Here is a 25,095-nt window from a genome sequence, read left to right as displayed (position 1 = left end):
CTTATGGCAAATGTGATCTTTGTTCTGATAACTAATGAAATACTTCTGACACTTAATGAAATGCCACAAGAAATGAACAAGGGCTCTTTGGAGGCTTGTCTGAGATCAGAGTAACTCAAGCTTAAAATCTGGCTCCAATCTTTCCGAACCTACAGGCAGAAACACACATACCAGTGGGCCCAGTGCTGCTACAAACGCTCTTAGTGAAAGGGCTAAGGTTTCCGATTTAGAAACCAAAGCACAATAAAAGGCCGTTTATCTGGTTAGCATCAACAGGTAACTTCTTGTCAAACAATTCGGGGACTAAGTGGAGTTCCTGCTTCAGAAGGGACAGAAACAACTTTCCTTGGAAGAAGAAAACAAAACAAAACAAAAACCCCACTAAAAACACAGAGCTTGCATTTCAAACAGATGTACCTGCCTTCTCTGCTAACTACCCAGGACGGCCAGGGAGGTTTTCCAAAGAAACAGAGGTCAAAGACTTCCCTTCTCTTTGCCATGTGGTTTCTGCTGCTCCACTGTAACAAGACTCCCTAGGTATCCACAGAGGGTCAGGGAATCGCCATGTGGCTCTGCGAAAGTTTAATTAACAGCAAGTTTTCCTAACCACCATCGTGATGGGCCCCCCTTAGATCAGGGGCCCTCCGGACAGACATAACGGATTGCTCCAGGATTCTTAATGATAAAATGTAAAAAGCCTCCAACAAAGTGGGCAGAAAAGGAGGTGCTTCGAAAACAAACGATTCCTACCCACCGTGAGGCAATTCCTGGGGGAGGCAGGAATCAGTGGGGGAAGGCTATTATGGAGGCCTGACCGTCCTATCTGAACTGTTTCAAAACTAATGAATCTCTTGGGCAAGAATACACACACACAGCATCTTCATGCACAGGCACATACTCACGCACACACTCATGAAGGCACACATGCACAGTACATATGCATGCAAGTGCACACATACACGGGAAATCACAGAAAGGGATGTGGGCTCTGAATCCCAAGAAGTATCTGGTTAGTGGTCATAAAATAATGAAACCATGTTGTTTCTGAGCCGTGTCTTATGTTTCGTGAAGAGCTTTTACAGCTGCTACCTCATCTGACTCTCACAATAGGCCTGTGTGGTAGACAGAGGACGTATAATTATCCATGTTTTATAGATTACATTAAGTGATTCCCCTAGGTCATCCAGTTAGCACACGATGGGGCTGAGACAGGAAGTGGGACCTGATGACTCCTAGCCTGGGGTCTCTGCAAGATAAGAAATGGGAGTCCTGCTAATGGAGAGGGCTGAAGCCCACAGAGGAGCAACAAAAGGAGGTCAGACGTGTGAAGGACACTTTTAGGGAAAATTCATGTTATGAGTCAGAAGCCTGAGGAGAGGGATTTAAAGAGCATCTAGTGAGAGCAGCAACCATCGCATTGCAGAGGATGTGTGAAATGTGTCAGAGCTGGGTCACCCAGCCACCTTCTCTTCCCATGACACTGGAAGACAAAAGTGATGGTGGGGACATTTAAAACAGCTATTGGACTCAGTAACACTTCAACAGAGAGCAAGAGACCTTAATGCCTGGGAGAGGGGCCCTTAATTTTACAATGTGGAAAACAAGGCCCAGAGAGATGAAATGACTTGCCTGGGATCAAAGCATTCATGAGAGCAGAGAACCGAATTCCGAACTTGGGACACAGAGATCCTTATCCCATACCAGCTGCCTTGGGAATCTATTACTCTTAATTTCCTTATGGTCAAAATTAAGAGCACTTAAAGGTCCAGTGGGGAATGCATGGGTTTTCCTCTTCTTCATTTTTCTGGAAAACAGGTGCCTATTTCTACAAACAACCAGGGCAATGAAACACAGGAAAGTGGTAGTGGTTCTGCCAGCACAGAAACTGTCCCAGGACTTGGAAATTCTCCAATGCAAGTTCTGTGCTATGACAGGCTGATAATGCCTCCCTCCTTCCCAAAGCCATCACATTGGGATCCCTGGAGCCTAGCAGCAGCACTGTATACGGGGGTTTACAGTTACGATTAAGTTAAGGTCTTGAGAGGAGGTGATTGTTCTGGATTATGAGAATGGGTACAACGTTAATCACAAGGGTCTTTATAAGAATGAGATAGGTGGATGATAGTAAAAGATGACACAACAGAAGCAGGAGGTTGGAATGATGGGATGAAGGCCCACCAGCCAAGGAATGCAGGCAACCTGGAGCAGCTGGAAAAGGAAAGGAAAAGGTTCTTCCCTGAAGCCCTCAGAAGAAATGTAATCTTGCCAACACCTTGACTTCAGACATCTGACTTCCAGAACTGTAAGAGAATAAATGTGTGTTGTCTTAAGCAATTTAAGTTTGTGGTAAGTGTTCCAACACTGACAGGAAACGAATACTCCTGTTCTAAAACTTCAGAAGCAAGCCTTAGCTCCCCAGCTAATTAACACTGGCTCCTTGAGACCGATGGGGGGCGGGGAGGCGGGCACAGCCAACAACTGTGATTTAATGTCACAGGGGCATTAAGGAGAAATTCAGATGGACTGGACATGGCGCATCGTCTCACTTTCCAATGGAAATCAGTTGGCAGTATGTTTACAGGGCTTGTCTTTCTCAAAGGATGTCCAGTTCAAGCCCCTTAGGACACCCTGGGTCCCCACCCCACCAGACCTCTTACAGCGTCCTGAGCATGGCAGATTCATCCACACCTCTGGCTCTCCACCCTTGCATATGCTTTGGGGCAATGCCTTCCTCACTCTGGGGTGTTGCTAAAATCCTTCTGCAGAACCCAGCTCATCAGTCCCCTGTGAGGATCCCCCAGTCCTCCCGTCTTCCCCTCTACTCCTTTTTACTCTTCGTAGGGCCTGGGCCCTTGGTCTTGTAAATGTGTTTGCTTGTCTTCCTCCTCCCTCACTAGCAAGAGCCCCATGAAGACAAGAAACCTTTCTTGGTCCTCTTGTGTGACCAAACCACTGCCATCCCCATCCACATCAAATCTTTGCCAGCACCTTTCTTGCTCTTCCACCTGAAAATGCAAACTTGCCCTTCAAAGAAGTACCCATTACTATGAAAATACTTTAACTTTTCCAAGATTGAGTCCCACGGCCCTCTGGCCATGTGCCAGTAGCACGTTCAGCATGAGCCATGAGGTGGTTACTTGTAGGCTGCTTCCTCATGGGTCACTGACATCCCTGAAAGCCACGCCTTTCACCTGCCTAACTGTCTGTGGCCAGCACTGTGCCTGGTACACAGCAAATACTCTAGGAATATCCACAGGCCTCAAACCAAAACAGAACAGTGATGCCCACATCATCTCAACGAAGCCTTACAAACAGTGTGATGGCTCTGCATGGCTAGCATCTCAGGATGGAGCACAGGATGGAGTCAGTGTCAGAGTTACTAGGTAACATGAAAATCTGTGGGGGGAAATACAGTACTAGACAATGATTTCATTTTCCATGTCAACTTCACTCTCCTGCTTGCCTTCTGTGTGACCTTGAAATGGGCATTTATTCTCTGACCCTTAAGTTTGTCACCCATAAATGGGGACAATACAAATACAGGCTGCAATGAGGATGAGATTAAAATGATGCATGTAAAACAACTGCCAATGTTACTGAGCATATGGAAGGCCTTCAGCCACCTTTCCTGGGTGCTTATGAGGTGGCCACATCATGCTAAGTACCTATGGAAATTACTCAACTCACAGCAACCAAATGAGTATGTGTATTTTTTTTTCTGCTACTGGAGATTGAACCCAGGGTCTTCACACATTACATTACATTCTCAGCCTTTTTAAAAAAAATTTTATTTTGACACCAGAAACTAAGTTACCCAGGGTGGGCTTGACCTGACAGTCCTCCTGTCTCAGCCTGCCAGAGCTGAGTAGGTATATTCTTATCCCCACTAGGGACAAGCAAAATCAGGATACAAGACTAGTAAAATGCCAGAGTTAGGGTGAGAATGCAAACCTGTCAGCTGCAGAAGCAGAACTCTGACCTACCATGCACCAGCTCCTGTTCCAGGTGACAATAAAGAGCCCTACTTCAAATCCCACTAATGGAAAACTGGTCACAAAAATGGCCCTGCCTGGGTCTGCACAGCCAGGGCAAAAGAGCTCCTGAGCTCCAGACATTCCCACCAGGAAGCCAGCTCTGCTTCTCTGGGGGTTCTGGGAAGCCCACCCTCCTCAACCTCTTCCTGCCCCAAACACCCAAGGGATATGACACACTCTACATAGTGGGAACAGGGGCCTTTGTTGCAGCTGGGACTTTCATGTCCCAGCACCCACAGGTGTCTCCAGGAGGTGAAAGTTGTGATTTGGCAGCATCTGCTGGGAGATGATTTCTCCCCACCTTCAACTTTACTGAATTAAACTCATGGGGCACCCTGTTCCCCAGATTCCAGCTGGTCCATGTGTTTGATGGACGATCAGGACAAGGGGCGATTGCAGGTGAGCAAAGGGAAGGAAGCCTACTGCCAGGGGACCAGCATGAACAGACAGTTACCCGAAGCCCTCAAATAGGAATAGCTGCTGCTCTCCTATCTCGTTTTGGTGGAAGTTTAATTAAATTAGCCAACAGGTGTGCAGTGAGGAAGAACTTGGCTGAGGGCCATTGTAGAATCCACTGGCCAAGACCTGCAGGCTGAAACCCTCAGCCTAGAGCCCCTACAGACTGCCACTGCCCTGACTGAACAGCCTGGGGATGTCACCACTGGAGGAGGGCTTTTCTGAGCAAGCCACACCAAGAAGGAGCAGGCCAGGGAGCCCAGGCCCTTGGGCCTGCTCGGCTGCACCCGGGCTGTGCTACCCAGAGCTGTGCCTGCCTGGAGGATACCTCCCTCATGGCTACCTGTCTTTGGGTGAAGCCCCAGCTCTCACCTGACCCCGCCTGCTGCACTGGTGTCCTGCTGAAACCTCTCTCACACTAACACCATAATGGGAGTTAAAGCTCCATTTTATTGAGCATCTACCAACCAAGCAATGCAAATGTACTATATTATAGCATGTATTTCCACAATAACCCTGCAGGATAGCTAGTATTATTTCTCTCATTTGAGAGATCAACCCACAGAGGCTCAGAGAAGTTTAATTTTCCTTGGGAGTGCTCCAATAAAGACTGGCATGACTTCTGGAGTTGAGAGTCCTAGTGGGTATGTGTGTGTCTGAAAGAAGACAAAGGCCTGATACGGAAGCAAGTAGACTCAAGAGGTCCCCAGGCGTAGTCCGAGCTAGGCGAATTCTATTTATTCACCAAGGCTGGGTCCAAATCCTAGCCTCTCTGTGTGGTCCTCCCTGACTCTCCATGCTACATGCTGCCCCTCTGCCTTCACTCTGGTCACTCCTCTGCCACCATGCAGCATGGGAAGCATCCTCTGGGTTGAGCTCTCACCCACCACTACAGACATGCTAAAATGGTAGCTGTTATCACCACTATTGCATCATTTTGCCGTTCATAGAAGATGTTACCATGCACGTCCTATCTGACCCTCCTGAGCAGTGCTTCGCATCCCCGAGCTGTACAGGGATCGTTTAAGATGAAGCTACCTAGAACACACCACCAATGTACAAATCAGAGTCTCCCCTGGGCATCAAAGGTGATGAGGACTTGGCAGCTTTCTTTTTAACAAGGCATCCAATCCTACCGCAAAAGGCTCTCGAATGTGCTCACCAGACTTGGAAACATCTACTAGATGATACTGTATTCCCAAATTCTTTTCCATGGAAACTTGAGGTTCCAAAGAGACAACTCCAGACTCAAATAAGCTGGACTGGAATCCTATCGATGTCTGAGGATGAGCCCCAAGTTCTGAGGTCGGTGGGAGTATAATGTAGACGTCAGGATATTTGAAAAAATGGGCAGAGGATTCTAATGGTCAGGTACAGCTGAAAACCACAGTCCCACTTGGGTGTAGACTCCAGCTTTCTATACCAGTGCCTCTGAGGCTTCTGGCAGAAGAGCTCTGCTTCTATCCATGTTACAGGCCAAGCCTCCACCTGAGGCTTATTTGCAGATAGGATTCTCATGCTTAACAAAAAAGTATGTACATGCACCAACTCCCCACAATGAATGCAATCACTATGTACTGCAAACATGCACTAACAGAAACATTTAAAAAAGTTTGCAAACAACTGCTCCAGCCTACCAGTAACAGCCCGATTTTCACTTACCTTTCTGTCTGTCCCCAGGCCTTCTAGCATAATAGATGCTTAATATATGTTTGTTGGAAGGTCCAATCGTTTTATTTGTTATCTGGCTCCAAATAAGTTCTCTGTTGCCTAGCACAACAATCTAATGGTTTCTTAAATATCTAAACTCCAACAGCCTTCGCCTCAAACCTCAAACCTGAAACAAAGTGGAGCAGACAGCCAACCGGGGAACATGCTGACGTTTCTCTTTGGGGTCTAACACACTAAGCAAGTGCCTAATGACTGATAAATCTAAGCAAATGTGATTTTCATCAGCCAGGAAGTGCATGACATCCGACAGCAGCTCAGGGCCCCCAGGCTAATATTTGGATTGTTTCATCTGAAACTGTCAAATTACAAGAGCATGATAAAGACCCGCAGGAACCTCACAGTAAACACTAACTGGCCCCTCGTCAATAAGTTAGAAGAAAAAAATGTCCTCCTGCCAAAATGCACAGGCTGGAATGCATGCAGTGCAGGCGTGAGCCCAAGAGCCTGCTCTGGGTAGCTCTCCTAGGCTCGCAACCGCAGAGGCTGCAGAGACGCCCCTTTCCCGCCAGGGCCCCCAACCCAGCCCTCCAACCCCACAGCTGGCGCCCTGCAGGAGGCTGAGTACTGCAGGGAGCTGGGAGGGAGCCCTGCCATCCTCGCAGCTCAGCTTTTCCATGGCCTCAGAATTTGGGGGGGGGTCATTTATCCACCTTGGTCTCCCCATTCTTCCTGACGACTTCTGCGTCATCGGTCTTTAGGGCCAAGGCTGCCTGGGTGTGAGTCCTCATTGGACACATACTAGCTGCATGACTCCATTCCCCAGGCCTCTATGTCCCCTCTTCTCAAATGAGGATGATATTAACATCTGTTTCCTAGAGCTGTCAGCGAAAAGTGACAAGAACAGTATTGGGTAGAGAATAAACATTCGATAAACCTTAGTGATTACAGCTCTGTGATTTTGCGATCAAGAGATTGAAAACCACGTTTTTGTCTTTCCTTATCTTTTTACTGTTTTGGTCAGTCTGGTGACAAAACTCATTGGGCAGCAAACTTGACCTTCACTGACCTAAGGTGTCAAGTTCTTATCTGGATGTCTCCCAAGACCCTCAGGAGCAACTACACAGGGCTTTGGAAGGTGATGGATTATGGGGCTCACAGCTGATTGGCTGTTAGGAGGTGAAGTCTGTCAGAAAAATCGGTCCCTGGGGCGTGGCCTGGAAGGGTTTATCTCCCTCCTGGCTCCTCCCTGGACCTCTCTCTGCTTCCTGTCCGCCAGTGAGCAGCTCTCCTCCGCCACACCCTCTGCCATGCCATCTTGCCTTGGTGTCGGCCAACTATGAACTAAAACCTCTACAAACTATGAGTCAAAATAAACTCTGAAATTGTGAGTGTCAAGGTGTTTTGTCCCGGCAATGAGGGAAGTAAATGGTATTCTAGATGTTTTGTTCACATTTTCTGCCAGAAATATTGTGTTTGGATTAAGGATTGCTGGCCCGTACCACAGAAAAAATGCCATCCATCCATGAATATGGCCTGAATTATCTCTCTAAAATCTGGACAGTTCTAAATTTTAAAGTGCACTGGTAAAAGATAAAATAAAATAAAATTTTAAAATGCCTTGGTGCCAGGCATGGTGGTGCCTGCCTATAATCCCAGCACTCGAGAGGTTGAGGCAGGAGGATCACAAGTTTGAGGCCAGCCTGGGCCACAGTGAGGTTAAGGCCAGCCTGGACTACACAGAAAGACCCTGTCTTCCTCCCTCAGCCTCCCAATCAACCCACAGCCCTGGGCTAAGAGCAACTCTGGTGCATTGTCTGGCCAAGGTGGGAAACAAGCGGCCAACCACACTCCTGGTCAGCTGGAAGTGGGACATGCTCCGGCCTAGGCCCATGGGCATTAACACTCTGGACAACTAAGTACCCATGTCTTAAGTACAGGGGCGGGTCTTGCTCTTTTTGTTCTCCTTGTCCAGGTTGACTTGTTGTTGTTACTGGTTTTGGGTTAGAATTCTGTCAGAGTCTATCAGAGCCCTAGGAAGGAGCACACCCAGCAAATACTGCTGAATGAATCCAGGGTAAGCAGTGAGTATCTTTTCATTCATTTGTCCATTAGCTCTTCACAGCCTCTGTATCTGCCAGGGACACTGCCTGCTTTGGCATATTTATGCTTTAAGGAGTAATATAACTATTTTGATATCATGATGTCATTTCTGAAGTTTATATTTTATTGACTCTAAAAGATGTTGAGGTCTTTAAGACATACCCTCAAAGCAGCGTATTCACTCAAAATACTTTGGAGGAACTTTCTAGAAATTTGTACAACTTTCTAGAAGAGTTCGCAGAACTTTTTTCTATAAGACTACATAGAGCTTGCTATGAGTTCATACAATCCTGACCCAGGCCTGTCAGTGCATGCCTGAAATCCCATCACTTGGGAGGCTGAGGCAGGAAGTTTGCTGTGAGTTTGAGGCCAGCCTAGGCTACACAGTGAGTTAAAAGCCAGAACTACATGGTGAGACCCTGTCCCAAAACAAAACAAAAATGTTCACAGCATCCTGAAACCCACAGCTTGGGAGCATTTAGGACACACAACTGTACAGAACAGCACTTGGGTCTTTGTGTCTTCCATCCTCAGCTCAAAGCCACACAGCCTGCCAAGGCTCTCTCCTCCCGGCAACCGGGGCAGCACTGGAGCCCGTCTCCCCATTCCGGTCTCCCCTGTCACCCGTAAGAGCCTTCTCAGAATCAGCTTCTTTGGGTGGGTGCGGCAGGCCGAGGCAAAGGGCTGCTGATTTAAGCCACATCAGGTGGAGCCAGGAACTCCAGGGACTGCAGCGGGTGCAGCGAACAGCCTTTGGGACAAGGATGGGGAAGGGACGGGGCAGGCACTGGGATGGGGTCAGGGACAGCAGCACGCGCCTACCTTCTCTGGGCCGTGGGTGCGCGGGGCCGGGGCTGCGGGTGCCGACTCCCGCGCGGCGCCGCGGGGCCCGGGCTGGCGTGGGCGTGGGCGTGGGCGTGGGCGTGGGCACGGGCTCGGGCGGGCGCGCGCGGCTCCTCGCGGGGGCGGTGCAGCGGCACGGACGCGCGCACCGCCGACACCACGTGGCCGGACACTGCGAAGGCGCGCGCCGGGGAGCCGGGCAGGCACGGGCGCGTCTGCTCCTTGACGCCGCCATTGCAGCTGCGCGAGCAGGCGGACCAGGGCCCCCAAGAGCCCCACACGCCAGGGGCGCCACCGCCGTCCTCGGGGCCGCCCTCCGCCGCCATCCGCTGCGGGACCTGCGGAGACAGAGGACGGTTAGGGAAGCAGCACCCCGACGGAGGGCTGAGCATTGCAGGCACAGGGGCTGTGCTAGAACCAGTGGGAGAGCACGCCCGCCATCCCAGCACTCAGGAGGCTGAGGCAGGAGGATCGCTTCCAGGCCAGTCTGGGCTATGTAGAGTCCAAGACTTGCCTCGACCGCATAGCGAGACCCTGTCTCAAAAGATAAAAAGTAAAATCAAAAGAGCAAGGTGACTGCAGTGACTATCCATCAGCCAGGGTTATAGTCATCTTTACACTAACTTGGCCATAAAATCGAATTTTCATCTTTATCTGTCTATGTAGGTACATATGAAGGGGCCCACAAAGCCAGAAGAGCCTAGGACCCAGAAAAGTCCCAATGTAGCCCTGACTTTGGAGCTGTGACACTGAAGACTGGAGCCCCCTTATCCTCCAACTCAGGTCAGAGAGCTGAACTTCTTGCCCTGCAGGGAAGGTGAGCCCCGTGTCCCCCTGCGGTAGAGGCAGTGGACACCACAGTTTTCAGCCAGAGTCTCTGCGGTCACACTCCTGCCACCACTTCCTGGCAATGGGCCTGGGAAGTTTTGGAGCCTGCGGCCTTGAAAGGAGGAAAGCACTGGCACCCAGTGAGAAGTCTTAGGTGAGGTCATTAGTGCCAAAGCAGAGAGCTTGGCCCTAAGCACTTGTTACTAAGCACCATGGTGATTTTCCTGCTTCCATGTGAATCAGAAGAGGTGGAAAGTGTCAGGAAGTTTACAAGTTCTGTCCAGAGAGACCCCACACCTTCATTCCTTTAACTGGTCTTTTCACAGAGGCCCACAGCCCTGTGCTGTGTCCGCTCCGAAGACGTCATGTGAGCTGGTCTGGGCACTTCGCCACAGCAAGGTCTACACCCAGATGTCGCCTGCACATCTAGTCCCTTTGCTCTCGCCCCAGGAGATAGTGGCTCCTGAGCCTGTCCTCCAATGTCCACCCTCCCCGGGGACCCTGAGCAGCTCTGTGACTTTCCTTTGGACCCTTTTTTTCCCACCAAACTATGGACTTCTAACTGCAGTGCAAAAATGCCCCTAGATTATCTCCGCTTTTATTCTTTAAGCATTGGCTTGGGACAGCACTGTTTGGCCCAAGAGGTCCAAGACCTTGATGTCACCTTCCTTCGAGGACACTGTAGTGCACAGAGTGACCCTGTATCGCTTCACTGGGTGCTGGAAGGTTCCGGAAATGATCAGGGCAGGAAGGTGAGAGAGCCCAAGCAACCCAGGAATCAAGCAAGCATCCACCGAAGGGATGGGCACCCCCCCCCCCAAGCTAAGTTGGTGGCAGTCTACAGCCGCCCTAGACAGCCAGTCTTGGGGCGCTGCATTTGGAGAGAGGCTAAGCGAGGTCACAGGTGATGTGGGGGGAGCCAGCTGGAGATAGGGTCAGAGCCAGCACAAGACAGAAGAAGGTGTATTCTGGGCGACCGCTGCTCACAGTCCCCAAGGCTGCCATGACCTCAAGCAGGCATGTGAACTTGTCCTGTAGACCCCTGTTATGGTGGGCTTCTGAGAAAGAGGTGTATCACCTGCTTGTAAAAACAAGACAAGATGGGGTATGGTGGTACACACCTGTAATCCCAGCACTCAAGAGGCTAAGGCAGAAGGATCGCTGCCGATTTGAGGCCAGCCTGGGTTACATAGTGAGTTCAAGGTCGGCCTGGACTACATAGCAAGACCTTGTCTCAAATAAACAAAAATAATAATAAAACAAAACAAACACAATGTTCTTTCTTCTCTCTGACCTACTCTGATTATTAATACTAAAATAATGGTGAATGGCTGGGGGGAAAAATATGCCTATCAGGTCTTGATCTGTAAAAGTCTATACCTGAAGTATGTTGAGTGGGTTGGTGGTGGGCCTTTCCACACACTGACTCCCAGAACTTACGAGTCTGACCACGTTTGGCAAAAGGGCCCTTCAAAATGTAATTAAGTTAAGGATCTTGCGATGAGATCATCCTAGATTATACAGTGGTGCCTATATCCTTTTTTTTGTTTTTGTTCTTGTTGTTGGAGACAGGGTCTGGATATGCAGTGCGGGCTAGCCTTGAACTCACTGTGTAACCCAGGCTGGCCTTGAACTTGTGGTGATCCTCCAGCCTCAGCTTCTGAGAGCTGGGATTAGAGGTGTGTGCCACCAGGCATGGCTCCTAAATCCTTATAAACTTATAAGACACAGAGAGTGAGAAGAAGGCAGTCTGACCACCATAGCAGAGAATACACTGATGTGCCCACAAGCCAAGGAATGTCTGGGGCCAACAGAAGTTCAGAGGCAAGGAAGGATTCTCCTGCAGGAATTTTAGAAAGAACCCAGCTCTGGTGACATGTTGATTTGAATGTCTGGCCTCCCAAACTGCACAGGGAATGCATCTCTGTTTTTGTAAACAGAGTTTGCGGTAGTTTGTTGAAATAATAGAGTGTGTTGGGCTTTTGGGCCAAGGGAGGAAAGAAAGGGACCAGCACTTGGCAGTCCATGCTATATTCCATGTCAGGCTCTGTGCAGACAGAACCTATGTTTTCGGACCAGCTCCACAGCTGAGGCAGCCCTGGTATTAGGTCATATTCCCTGCAGCCCCCCAGTGCCCTCCCAGCCGCCCTGGCAGGTTGTTACTATTTTGTTCCTTTTACAGAACAGAAACTGAGGGCCTAAGGGCTACAGCTTGCCAAGATTTCAGGCTGTGGGAGGCATAGACGGGACTAAAACTGAGCTCTTTACCCCTGATATATATAGGATTATTTTTTATTGTTGTTTTGTTTTATTTTTCTGCAGCACATTACATCCCTGCCTGTGCTATTGGTGGAAAACTGCAAGGTGAAAATGAGTAGGAATAAACCCACTTTTATAGTTGTTCTAGTGGGGGGATAAATGGGATACATGGAGAAAGGTGGAAATATGTTTCTGGCACATTTGGGATTCAAGTTATCCTCCCCCTCCTGACCTCTCAGTAACAAAGCTAACTAAGACACCGTCTGTAATGTTTGGATTAGACATGCAGCTATACTAAAAACCCCACTTCCTAGAACCAATCCCTCCTCTAATTTAGTTTTCTCTTGCCAAGTGGAGCAGGGTCCCTGGGGAAAGAAAACACGAAACCACATTCCATCCTATTCTATTCATAAGAATTCTCTAATTTATAGTTCAATTATGGTGAGTGATTCGAAATTCCAGCAGGGTCCCCATGGTGGGAATCTAACCGCAAACACCAGAACTGTATTTTTATAGTATGCAGCCAGAAACAAAGGGGGAAAGAGGCAGCAAAACAGAAAGGAAAGGAAAGGAAACAGGAAGGGAGAAAGAATGAACCAGAGGAAAAGTAAGGGGAGGAGGACTGGGCCATTAACCTCCTGATTCTATTGACCCTCCACCACTCTCCTTCTCAGTCCTCCTAGTAACTCCCTCTCTCCTTTTTCCCGATAGTCAACACATTTTCTTCGAGGCAAGATCCAGGTAGGGAAACTTGCAAGTGTTTTGAGAAAATAAATTCTAAAATTAAGACTAACAGGATTTCTCTTAGTCCGTGACAAACATAAGACCGAAGAGCAAATCATGAGACAAATAATTGCAGCTCAAGCATTGTAACCCATCCACACACTGTCCCTACCCCAGGCCACATGTGACATGTAAAGACTGAAGCAGAAAACCTGAGGTGCTTCCAAAATGGACCCTAGACTGCTAGTTTTTTTCTTTTATAAAACATCCTAATAATCAGTAAGAAAAGGAAGAGTCAATAGAGACAGGAAGAAGGGTGTGAACAGGTGGTTTGTGGGTGTTGTGGATCGAAGGATGTGTCCTCCCAAATTCAGAGCTGAAGCTCTAACACTCAGGATCATGGTATTTTCAGATGGGGCCTTTGGGGGGTTATGAGATTTAGATGGGGTAATGAGGGTTGCACCCCAATGGAGGAATCAGTGTCCTAAGAAGAGGAACAGAAACCAGGTTCTCCTCTCCTCCCATCTCCCTCTCTATCTCTTCCCCAATACCCCTCACTATCACCATGTAAGGACGTAGGAAGCAAACAGCCCTCTATAACCCAGGAGGAGGGTCCCCATCAGGAAACCAAATCAACTGGCACCTTGACGTTGGACTTTCTGGCCTCCAGTACTATGTGAAATAAATTCCTGCTGCTGAAGCCACCCCATCTGAGATTTTTGTTACAGCGGCTGGGGCAGACTACTACATACAACAAGAAAATAAATAACAATATGTGAGAACTGTTTCACCTAACATATAATAAAATAAATACAAACCAGGACACCAGAATTCCATTTTAAACCCATTATATTGGCAAAGCTTATCAAGTTTGATAACACTGATAGGACAAGAATGTTCTCTGTTGATGGGGATCTAAATTGGGGCAACTTCTTTAAAGGGAACTTTGCCATCTCTGACAAAATTGCAAATGAGTATGCACTTCAGCTCAGCAACCCAACTTCTAGTGGTTTGTCCTATAGGTACACTCAAAACCATACTTAAAGATTTATATATAAAGATTTCTATTGCATCATTATTTGTAAGAAGAACCACAAAGTCTGGAAACAACCTAAATGTCCATGAATAGGAGAATTTCTGATCTAATTAGATTAGAAATCTAATCTATCCAGGCTGAGAATATAGCTCAGTGGCACAGCATCTGCCTGGCAAGTGCAAGTCCCCAAGTTTGATTTACGGTACCAAAAAAAAAAAATCTAAGCTATCCATAGGATGGAATACAATCTGTCTGATAGAAGGATGTAGATTTGTATCCATTAAAGTGGACAATCCCCCATAATATATTAATTACTTAAAAACAACACGAAGTAGGACAGTTGAAGAGAACGAACCTACTTGCTGACATCGCTCTCTAAGCATTTGGTTGAAACCAAAAAAATGTTGACTTTTGATCTACAAGAATATAATTTCATATAATTCATAATTCCATATGATGGATCCTAATATGAGCAGGTCTCTGATCCCGGCACCCCAAAGAAGCCAATGAGAAAACCTTTTACTATCAAATGGGATAGCAAGAACAAAATAGCAGACTGCTTTATGGTCATCAGCCACCCGTTCGCCTTCCACCACCTTCCTGTAACCAGCTGGTGTGCCTGGGTATCATGTCAGCAGCTCGGGCCAGCTGGCAAGCCAGGCCTGTTAGCAGTTGTTCAACAGATGACACCCACACACTCCATTTATTCAGTGTAGAACCCAGGCCGATCAAAAGGCTAATTGCTTTAGATACACTATCTAATTTAACCTTCAGAATAGCTGTATGAGGAGGTTCTTACCATCCTCCTTGTACATTTGAAAACTGTAGGCTTCCAGGGGACAAATCTCAAAGTTGGTAAAATTCCTACCAGTTCACGAGCTCCCAGGACATCTCCTGTGGAGAGTTCCAGCAATGACCAGGAAGTGCATTAAAGAGTGGTTACAATTCTACACTGTTCGCGTGTGAACAGAAGATCACTAAGATTGGAGTAACAATTTTTTTTTTTTGGTACTGAGGATCGAACTTGGGAACTTGTGCTTTCGAGGCAGGCAGTGGAACCACTGAGCTAACTTCCCGGCCCTGGAGTAACAATTTGTAAAAGAATCTATACCCATAGGTTGGTGGACCCTAAGAAAACTGAGGGTAAACTCATTTAAATGATTAGGAAAAACAAACAAACAAACTTAAGGAAAACAATACGCAAATGCAGGGAAAGGACCAGGTCATGAAGTTCATACTGGATGTTAATGAAAGCTATGATCCTCCACTGAAAGGAGGAGAGGCAGAATGAAGGATTACAGCAAGAAGAGATAAAGAGAACAAGCAAAACATCCTCTGTTGGCCTCACCTGCTCTAATGCAAACCCTAAGCCAGATACAAGATTCATTTTAAAGGTTCTTATTTCCATTTCAGAGGTGTGGTCATGGAGGTACACAGGAGCAATCTGGACTAATGGATGAACCATGGGACACAAAATAATATTCCTCCCTCAGTGGGGTCAGGGCGGTGGAATGAAATAACTAAGTCGGACGTGTAACATAGCATGGGTCATTCTGCAGGGACAGAGGAGCGAAACCTCCGTTTTGTCCCCTCATTGGGAGGAGGTGAATGACCTGTCAAAAGTTGTGTAATGTGTAAAAAGCAGGCCTGAGACCAACAGATGCTCTCTTCCCTCTGCTGGAGGTTTCCAAGGTAGGGACCAGTAGGTGAGGACAGAATCAAAAGCAGAATTTGTTCCAGAGAGTGGGATGTGTCCTGCATGCAGTGAGGCCAGGTTGGAGGAACATGTGTATTTTTGATAGAATCCCCCAAATTTCTGATCTCCCTTTCTGCTTTTAAAATCTACTGCTGGATATTATAATACCTCTCTAAACTGTTAACAAGAAACATGAACCATGAAGCTGGAGAAAGGGGTGGCACTCAAGCTAGTGAGACACAGGGTGGTCACAGCCCCATTTGACTCAGGCTGTGCAAAAGAAGAGGCCGTGACAGCGCTGAGAAGAAACTGAAATCCCCCAAGGATCTTGGTTTGGGACCTGGGTGCTATAAGTGACAACACTTTGGAATCATCTGTATGGAAGTGTTAGATAATATTTGGGATGGGATACATCCATGGGAAGATGGGTATGTAGGGCAGCCTGGAGATTGTTCCCCTTCCCTTGGGCTGTTGAGGAAATCACCTCCCTATGTTGGTAAAGTATCTTTGGGAATGTACTCAAAGGGCCCAGTTAGCTGGAGCCTAGGTGGGCGAGGTAGGTCAACCAGATACTTCCTCCTTGGAAGTTGTATCTCCCGCAGAGTGACCAACAAACCAATGACTTTGGTTCCTTTGCCCCAACAGCATCTCCTCTGATTCCAAGGTTCAAGCTGAGTCCATCCCTGTGCTGTTGCTTTCTGGGTTGCTCTCTTTCTACCTGCTTCCCAGACTCATTCCAACAAATTCCCATTGCTTTGTTACTTTCTGTTGCCAGTAGGAAATAATGCAAAATGTTATCTAAATGATCAAAAGATATAATAATGCACATACCAAATGTGGTGACCAACATAATATAAAATAAGCTGAGTCTGCCTTTGGTAGCAAACTTGGAGGAGAAAAAGTAGCCATCAGGATGACAGGAGAAGTGGCTGGTCTGGATATGGCACAGGTCTCAAGAGGGAAAAACCAGGGCTGTCAGGGATGTACGGAGAGAGCAGCTGATCAGCGCCAGAATGACCAGAGGACCGAGGCTCCATGAACTGCACTGGGGCTGAGTTGGTAGGAGGCTCCCAAGACACAACCTCAGGGAAGAACAGGAGTGACCGTCGGAAAGATTGTGGCTGTGTTATTTTATCATAACCTCTTCAAGGGAGATGAATACACAGGACCACACTGAAAGATGGTCAAGTAAATTAGAGCTTAATGACTCAAGGAAACATCATTATCTTGAAAAACGCAGTGGAACACAGAAAGAGTCTTGGAATACAGCATGAAATTAAAAAGGTCAAATGACAAACTGGAAACTGCACTGCAACTTGAAATTACAGAAATGTAAAGATTCTGTAAGCCAATGAACAAAGCGTGGAAGGGGACATGGAAAAACAAAAACATCTGATCTGTTACTGAAGCTGAGCCCTGGATAAGTTTTCTTGCAATTTAAAAAATTTCAGTCATGGTTGCTCAATAAATAAAAATACATAGATTAAAGGAAGAAAGATTCAAAACAGATTGTGAGCAGTGGGAGACATAAATGAAACCAAGATTCGATCAGTGGTAGTCCTTATCCCAAAAAGCCTTGGGAATGGCTCATCCGCACCAGGAAGCCCATCGCTAGATGCAGCTTCAAATGTCTTTAATGGATTTGGTTTTGGTACTAACACGGAATCATGTAAGATTTCACCAATTTCTAATTCTCTTTCTCCAAAATTAAGCCTACATCTGTTCTTCATAGAAAATGGGTCACATGCAAAGTCTGACATTCTAAAGTCTCTTCCTAGAAGAGACTGGAAAAAGTAAGTTTGGTTTTAGGCACATAACCAACTCAACACCCTGAGTTACAAAAATACACCTTGGAGTCAGAGCCAAGAGAGCAAAAGTTTAGAAAGGAAGAACAATGGAAGGCTGGCGGCCCAGCAAGGACACGTGTTACCCGGGACCCTGAGCAGGAGCCAGGGAGGCCGTGTGTCTGGAAGGAGAATCTCTGTCAAGCCAGACCTCAAGCAAGGACCTCTGCTCTGGTTTCCTCTGATGTCGGTGATTCGGCACTACCTCTGAATCACCTGTCCTGACACAGCACAGGACCAGAGGCTGGGTCAAAAGCCCCACAGATAGGGAACACTGGAGCTAGCCCCACCCAGCCCTGCCATGGTAATGACTCATGTAAATAAGTTCTACGAAGGCATTTCAGGATCACTTAAAAAGAATTCATTTGCATAAAACCCATATAAGTGAGTGTGGAGGCCAAGGAACAGGAAGAGAAATGAGGAAAGAAAAAAACCAAGCCTTAGTAAAAGTGTGAACCACACATAGCCATTAGGTATGTGTGAGATGGGGCACCTTGCCAATTGAACTTCTGTGTACGTACCATGCCCCAAGGCTCTCTCTCCATACCTGTGTCCTTCCAGGGGGAGAATCCACACAGCCAATAACCTCAGATATACAGACTCTGCCACACTCAGCACCTATGTGCTGCCAAGGATGTAACTTAAGCCAAACACTAGAGAACAGTGACACACCCACATCCACCTACTTAGGTGTGGCCCACAAGGTAACCTGCAACAGAGTCCACTTCACAAATGCTGAGAAATGCAGATTCCTGCCTCCTACACCAAACAGTGGAAAAGAACTTCAGGGCGTAGGAATATGCATTTTCAGCAAGCTCCCTAGTGATTTGCATGCATCACTTGACTAAGAGGAAAGTTCTAAACTGAGCTCACCTGCAGGCTTCGAACCTCCACCCTAGGCTAGTACTTCCTTCACCCTCATATACTATAGCCACACCATTTTATCACTTCACGTTTCCCGTGTTGGGATCTAACCCTTCTACTGCCACCATTCAAGTTGAAGCCAAGTCACGGTCTATCGTATGAGACAGAAAACATCCATGAAATTAAACTTGTTCATCATGGTACCAACGCTAGCAGATTGGACTGGGAAGCATAAAAGAGGCATAGCAGCAAGCAGCAGAGAGAGAAGGTAAAAGAAGCAGGAAAGGCGGACTCCTGGGAAACTCCGGACTGGACCTTTCCTTCTGGTCCCAAGGATACTCTTAGGCACTTTGAGATTTGGGCCCAGTGAGTCTGGAGTTTTGAACCTCAGTTTCCATATCTGTAAAATGGGCTGGATGGACGTGGTGGAAGCCCAGGTCCCTTCCAGTGCTAATAGGCTTTGATTTTTCCTGGAAGAATACTTACATTCCTTGCCACTTATTGATCTACTTGATGCATCACAAGAGAGAGGCAACCCCAAGTTGTGCCAGAACTTCCCTGCCAGCAAAGAGATTCCGTGTGCAGATCTTCCCTAAACAGCACAAAGGAGGCCTGGATGGCACAAAATTCAAATCAGGGCCCAGCCAAAATGACACAATGAGGTAAATATTTGGATGTGAGCTGCCTAATGGGAAACACTCCATCTTTCTGAAACTGACCTGACTCTCTCATCACCAGCCACGTGGAGATATGCCCTCAGTTACAACTAGAACATAATGCATAGGGTGAATCTGGGTACCAAGTCTGCCCTGTGTTGCTGCAGTTACTCAGGAAACAGAAGCAGATGTTTCCATGCAGTGCCTAGGTGTGCTAGTCCCTTTGGCCCCATGCAACTGCTTATTTGGATCCCAGGCCAACCAAGACAGTCAAAATAACGAGTAATGCATGAAAGAGAGTGTCAGCCTCTGAACCCTGGGAATCAGCAACCTGCCAGCTGAAGATTCTGCCTGGAGATTGGGCCATCAGCATCTGGGTCAATATTTCACACTCTCCAGGAAGTTACAGGCCTCAGCAGGATGCCAGAAGAAAGGCAAGTCAGATGCATTTTGCCAGGACTTGTCTGAATTCAGGGCAGGAGAATGGGCCACGAAGTAGGTGTTCAATAAACCTACTTGTGAAATGTCAGTGAGCAAGGGTGCAGATGGACTGAGATGGACCCTGCCTGCATTTCCTGCTTCCATCTTTCTTTTGCCTATTTAGGTTTCCTCGTGCCACCAAAAACTTTTTCTTAAAAACCTCAGCCTACTGCATTACTGTTATATTACTGTTACTGTTGTATTACAGTGTCTCTTGGGTTCTCACTCTGTGAAGGATGAAATCCAAACTTGCTTGCCATAGCTTTATAAACCTTTCATAGTCTGGCCTTAGCCTTTCTTCCCAGCTTCAACTCCACCCTGTCTTCCCCCACACACTACACACGCACACACACACACTCAAAGATTGCACACGACGTAGGACATGCCCTTCACCCTGGTTGTTCTCTCACTTCGGGAGCACTTTCTCGTCTCCTCTGCCTGTGAACAGATCTTTCCCATCCACATCAATGGTCTCTCCCATTCTCCAGGGCCACCATACACACCTTTTCCATAGTGGGTATCACCTGGAGCTGTAATTATCTTTGGCTACAACTGTCACTATCAACTCCCCAGGGCAGGGATTTCGACTTACTTTATCTTTGTGTTCATCTACTCCTTCTAATAGGATCTCATCCACAATCTGTCACCCGGTGAGCCTTCAGGAAATATTGCATGGATGGATGGATGACAAACTTACCAGCTGCTTCTTGGTCGCTTTACCATCTGTTTGCAAAATGTCATACGCCTCCTTTCCCCCATAACAGCACATGCTATGGTTGCTCAGCCACTTGGCTAGTAACCTATGATGTTTCTTCTGTTTTCATGTACCTAACTAACAAGAAGCTGGCAAGACAAACGACACCTCTATCTCTTAAGGCAATTCACCCTGTATTGGACCTTCTTGCTATCCCGTGTTTGTTGAAATTTTCTTTTTCCTTGACTTTCAGGCCACCACACTATCTTGGTTCTCCTCCTAAACTTCAGGCTGTCTCTGCTGGCTTCTTTTCTTCTATTTGCCCTCAAATGTTGGAGTTCCATTCTTGGTCTCCTATTTTTCTCATCTAAACCTTCTTTCAGGGAAAGCACGATGCCAGAGCAATGGTCTTCATGCTGATCTCTCCCCTATTAATGAGTAGCCACAAACTCTCTCCTAAACACCAGACTTATATTCCCAACAGCCAACTAGATCTATCCGCCAAAATGACTCATGAGCTTTTCACATTCAATTGGTCACCTAACCAGGACCTGAACACCTGCTCCATCTTCAAGCCCATTCAGATGTGGGTCCATCCTCCAACCTCCTCCTCCGAGTAGAATAGAATCCTGCCAGTTTCACCTCAAAAATACCACTGGACTCTGTCCCCTTTTCCCCAGCCCCACAGCCCATGATTTGGTCAAGGCCCCACTCTTGTTTGCTTTTTCCTGCCTTCTATCCATCCAATCATACCACCACTTCCCCCACATCAAGAACTCCATTCTTTAAAAAATCACATTATCCAAGTTCCGTATGTGTTTCATGCTCCCTTCTGCCTCCATGACTGAATCCAGTTGCTCAGGCCCCTTTGCTCTTTAGTCTCCACCCAGCCCTGCAGCTTCCACTGCCAGCACTGCCCTATTCTTAACTTCTACCCAACAATGCCAACCGAGCCTTACCACTCTATGTTGGGGAGCCATGTCACAAGCCTTGGAGCTCATCTCGCCCCTAAACCTGACTTCACCTTATAAATTCCTGCTCATCCTCAAGACTTACTGCATGTAAGAATGGAAATGTGTACCCCCTTTGCAGGCTACCCCAACACCCCAGCTGAGGATAGTGTCACCCTTCTTTAGGCATTCAGAGCACTTTGAGCACCTCCCTATATTGTACCTGGATTTTTGTGTCTGTCTCATACCTCAAACTGTGAGACAAAACAGTTATAAATTTCTTATGCTTATTGCTCCTACTCAAATATAAATGAAAAGTTAAAAATGAAGTAAGTACAAAATTTAAAACCAATAAAAATCAAATTGACAATATTCATGTAATATGATAGTTAATGAAACTATATAGACTATATAGACATGGTTGGGGATGACTGTAGCGTGTATTAAATCTTTAGTTTTCACTTGTTGACTATATTCTTCTGGGTTTGAACACCATGGACTATCATTTGAGTGGGTTTCTTTTGGCCTTTTGAAAAATGAGCTTGTTTTAAACCACCAGTTCATTTTTGTGAAGGCTGATGTATAAGAGTTGTAAAGTCCAATGATGCTTACTGGAAAAAGTTCCCTATTATTTACCACTACACTTACTGCTGGTGAGTTGTAAGTGAGGTCACAAGAAACAGGATGCATGCAATGCAGCTGAAAGGGTAACTGGCTCTAACATCTCCAAGACAAGGTCTTCAGAGGCTGGTACCTCACCTGGCTTCTCACCTGGTTTCTCTATCTTTGAATGGATTTTTAAAAATTGTACAATCTTTTCTCACTGAAATGGAGCTGTCTAGTTAATAAATTATCATTCAGAGTATCCAAACAGATTTACATTTTTATTTTCAAATTATCCTCAAAATGAAAATAATAAGCTAAAAAATAATCAGAGTTGTAGACCACCAACAATATACCCGAGACTCCAAGCATTATGAGTCCTCAGGTTACAAAACATTTTTAATTTTTTAAAATTACAGCTGGGGCTCAGAGCCAGGATTTGAGCCCATGGTTGGCTGATTCCAATACTTAGATTCCTCTCTCTGCCCTGTCATATTTAATTCTCAAGGCTGCTCTGAATCCCAAATATTGGATACAAAAGGACTTTGTAAACTACAAAGTCCTACACCATTGTTAGTACAGGGCTTAGGTATTTTATGCATATAAAAACAAAATATAAAACAAAAAAATATAAAACAAAATAGAAAAAAATAGAAAATGTTCTATAAAAGTATAAAAATATTGTATATATAGTTTAAATTTATATATTTCTTTTTTTTTTGGTACCAGGGATCGAACTCAGGACTTTGCACTTGTCAGGCAGGCATGGCACCTTTGAGCTATACATCCCTGGGCCCTAAATTTATATTTTATAAATACTTTATAAAAGAAGCTGGCATATTTTGCAAAATGAAGTGTCTCTTTAAAGAGATAATTATGCTCATTCTCCCCATGCATTTAGCAGGTTGCATGCAAACCTAATATTATTTGATTAAGGAAGTGAGGACACTATTCACATGTTCCACTGCAGATGAATAGAAAACCAGGGGCTCTCCAACCAAGGAAAAGATAGTGCTTATCAGGGCCTGGCTGTGAGAGCAATGCTGAAAATTGCTTGCTTGGGAGGACCGAGCACTACTTAGCAACCATCCCTGAAAGAGGTTAAAAAATGCGGGATGCAAACAAATTTTCTAGCTGTAGCCTTTCCAAAATCCAGGTGAATTCCTTGGTCACTCTTCTGAAATCTTTTCAACCACATCTAATGAGCTATAAAATCTATCTTCCTTTGTTTATTTCTTTGATTCTTGAAGAAAGAGGGACAAATCAGTGCCTACTAACACTCTCCCATGAGCCAGGCATTTTACTAACTTATTTCCAATAGTCCTCAAAGTTGGTTATCAATCAGACTTTAATTCAAATGTCACCCTCGTATAAAGAGGACTGACCATGCCATCTTAAATAGTGAGTGTGTGGGGGTATACACACACACACACACACACACAACACACACACAATGACATTGCTGTTTCATTTTTCTCACGGTAGTGATTACTTTCTGAAATGCTCTGCTTGTTTATAGTGTATTACACCCACATGCAATAATGATCCTCGACTATTCATGGACACATTTTCTATCTCAGGCTTTAGCTGCTATGATAAACCCTGGCACCTAGTAGGTGCTCTGTGGTTGAATGACTGCACCCTGTCAAGTAGGAAGCTTTATCCTTCTGTTTTAGCTGAAAGGCCACAAGGAAGTGACATGGTCCAAATTCAAACTCTGATCTACCTTCTAGAACATGAGAGATGCCCACAGCCCAGGCTTCTCTAGTTGAGTTGTTAGTGGTATGCCAAAGGGCACCAGACATCCTGGAAGAAAACATGCAGCATCTTCCCAAACTATCCATTTCCTCAAGGGATTTAAAAAAAAATAGGTAAGAGAGGATTGAAATTTTTCCTAATGTTAACTAATTTAAAACATTGTTTTAAAATTAAAACAACCAGTTGTATTTTGAGACAATATCACATACTGATGAATGTTTAAATAAAACAGTAGATTTGAAGGAAACTTCAAGTCTTCCAGAAGCCACTGTGGGCTAGCTGCGGGCTACATGTGTGCATGAGTGTGTGTGTCTGTGTGCGCATTCACACTTCTGCTGGGGGTGGACACCTTGGTGGAGACATTTAAAAGCCCTGTACCATCCTGGCTGCCACCCAAAGGTGCTCAGGTTGAAATGATTTAGAGAAGAAAGTCGCCAGCGGATGATCAGTGGAAACAATGATCTTCCAGGCCACGAACAATGCCTCTCCTGAGGGAAAGATAACAGGCTCCATGGCAGGGGTCCAGGTGAGAAGGCAAAAGCACAGCCATCATTAAAAACACTGTGCTACCAAGTGAGGTTGCAAAGTCCCCTCCCAGAGCAGTTCAAAATGGAGCAGAGGCCAGGGATTTAGCTCAGTGGTTTCACCGCCTGCTGCGCAAGCGCAAGGACCCAAGTTCAATTCCTGGTACCGAAAAAACAAAAAACCAAAATGGAGCAGATTTGTCTTTCTGTGATGGCTTAGGTGTGATCTTGCCTGAAACAGAAAATCCCTGGAAGTTATTTCCATCTCAAGAACTCTATGGTCCAGACCACCAGCAGCTGCCAAATTGGGAGCTCCCACCACCGCTTCTGGAATGAGAAAAAGGGAGCCCCTCTTCACGGTCTCCAGCTTGATCTGAGACTGCTGGCTCCAGATATTCACAGAAAAAGTCACCTGGCCCGTGATCGCCTTCTCTGACAAGAAACCCACTACTCGGGCCATGCCCATGCCACAGAGGCAGGCTGCTCTCGCCTGGCTACCCGCGTCACCACAGGGCACGCAGACAGCAGAGAAGAGCCCCTCTCAGCAGCTTTCCTAGGCTTCCTTAAACATTTCAAGTCTCCCTGGCTCCAATCCAAGAATCCCACTCAGAGCCAACAGCTTACAGCCCATTAAAAACCCTGTGCAAATGCAAACACTCTCTCCACTAGACAAGGAAGAAACAAGAACCATGTCTGGGGACGGAGCTAGCAGTTGTTGAAACTAGACTAGGGGCTGGGGTCCCTGAAGAGGAAATATCACTGTATTAAAAACCACAGCTATTTCCAATGCTCACAGTCAATTACATGGAGAACAAAGGTGCCCTGGGAAGTACTGCGTGGACTCACCGATTCTGCCACATACAGGCAGTCCCTATCTGGGGAAATGGGAGGTACCCTAGGCTTTTCTATCCTCATCAGGCTTAAGTCCAAGTGTTTTTTAATAATAGGGAGCCTCCATTGGTGCACACATGAAGTCATCAATCCACACCGTGAGCATGTGAGAGCCACATCATTCTCATTTAGAGGATGCTAATCTGATTGGTTAGATTCCCGGATGCTAAAGACCAAGTGAGCAG

The 25,095-nt window shown here is 46.4% G+C and overlaps 1 protein-coding gene and 1 long non-coding RNA gene across 5 annotated transcripts in view; one reads left to right on the top strand and one right to left on the bottom strand.

Annotated features, from left to right (window-relative positions):
- Thsd4 (thrombospondin type 1 domain containing 4) overlaps window positions 1–25,095 on the bottom strand; it is a 576,439-nt gene that overhangs the window by 482,198 nt on the left and 69,146 nt on the right. For all 4 annotated transcript variants that reach the window (XM_087199195.1, XM_087199194.1, XM_087199196.1 and 1 more), the window contains one exon: window positions 9,084–9,442. In XM_087199195.1, the coding sequence (XP_087055321.1) occupies window positions 9,084–9,442 (359 nt within the window). The remainder of the gene's footprint in view (window positions 1–9,083; window positions 9,443–25,095) is intronic.
- On the top strand, window positions 9,377–11,931 carry LOC110344108 (uncharacterized). The gene is made up of 3 exons (XR_002386407.2): window positions 9,377–9,676; window positions 9,771–9,887; window positions 10,259–11,931. It is a non-coding gene; the product is annotated as an uncharacterized LOC110344108 (long non-coding RNA).

Source organism: Heterocephalus glaber, unplaced genomic scaffold (assembly GCF_053883595.1).
Source record: "Heterocephalus glaber isolate CG9 unplaced genomic scaffold, H.glaber_assembly_v1.0 deba00001689, whole genome shotgun sequence".
NCBI classification, from domain to species: Eukaryota; Metazoa; Chordata; class Mammalia; order Rodentia; family Bathyergidae; genus Heterocephalus; species Heterocephalus glaber.
The sequence above is the reverse complement of the archived record's forward strand: the minus strand, read 5'-3'. Positions and strand labels throughout refer to the sequence as shown.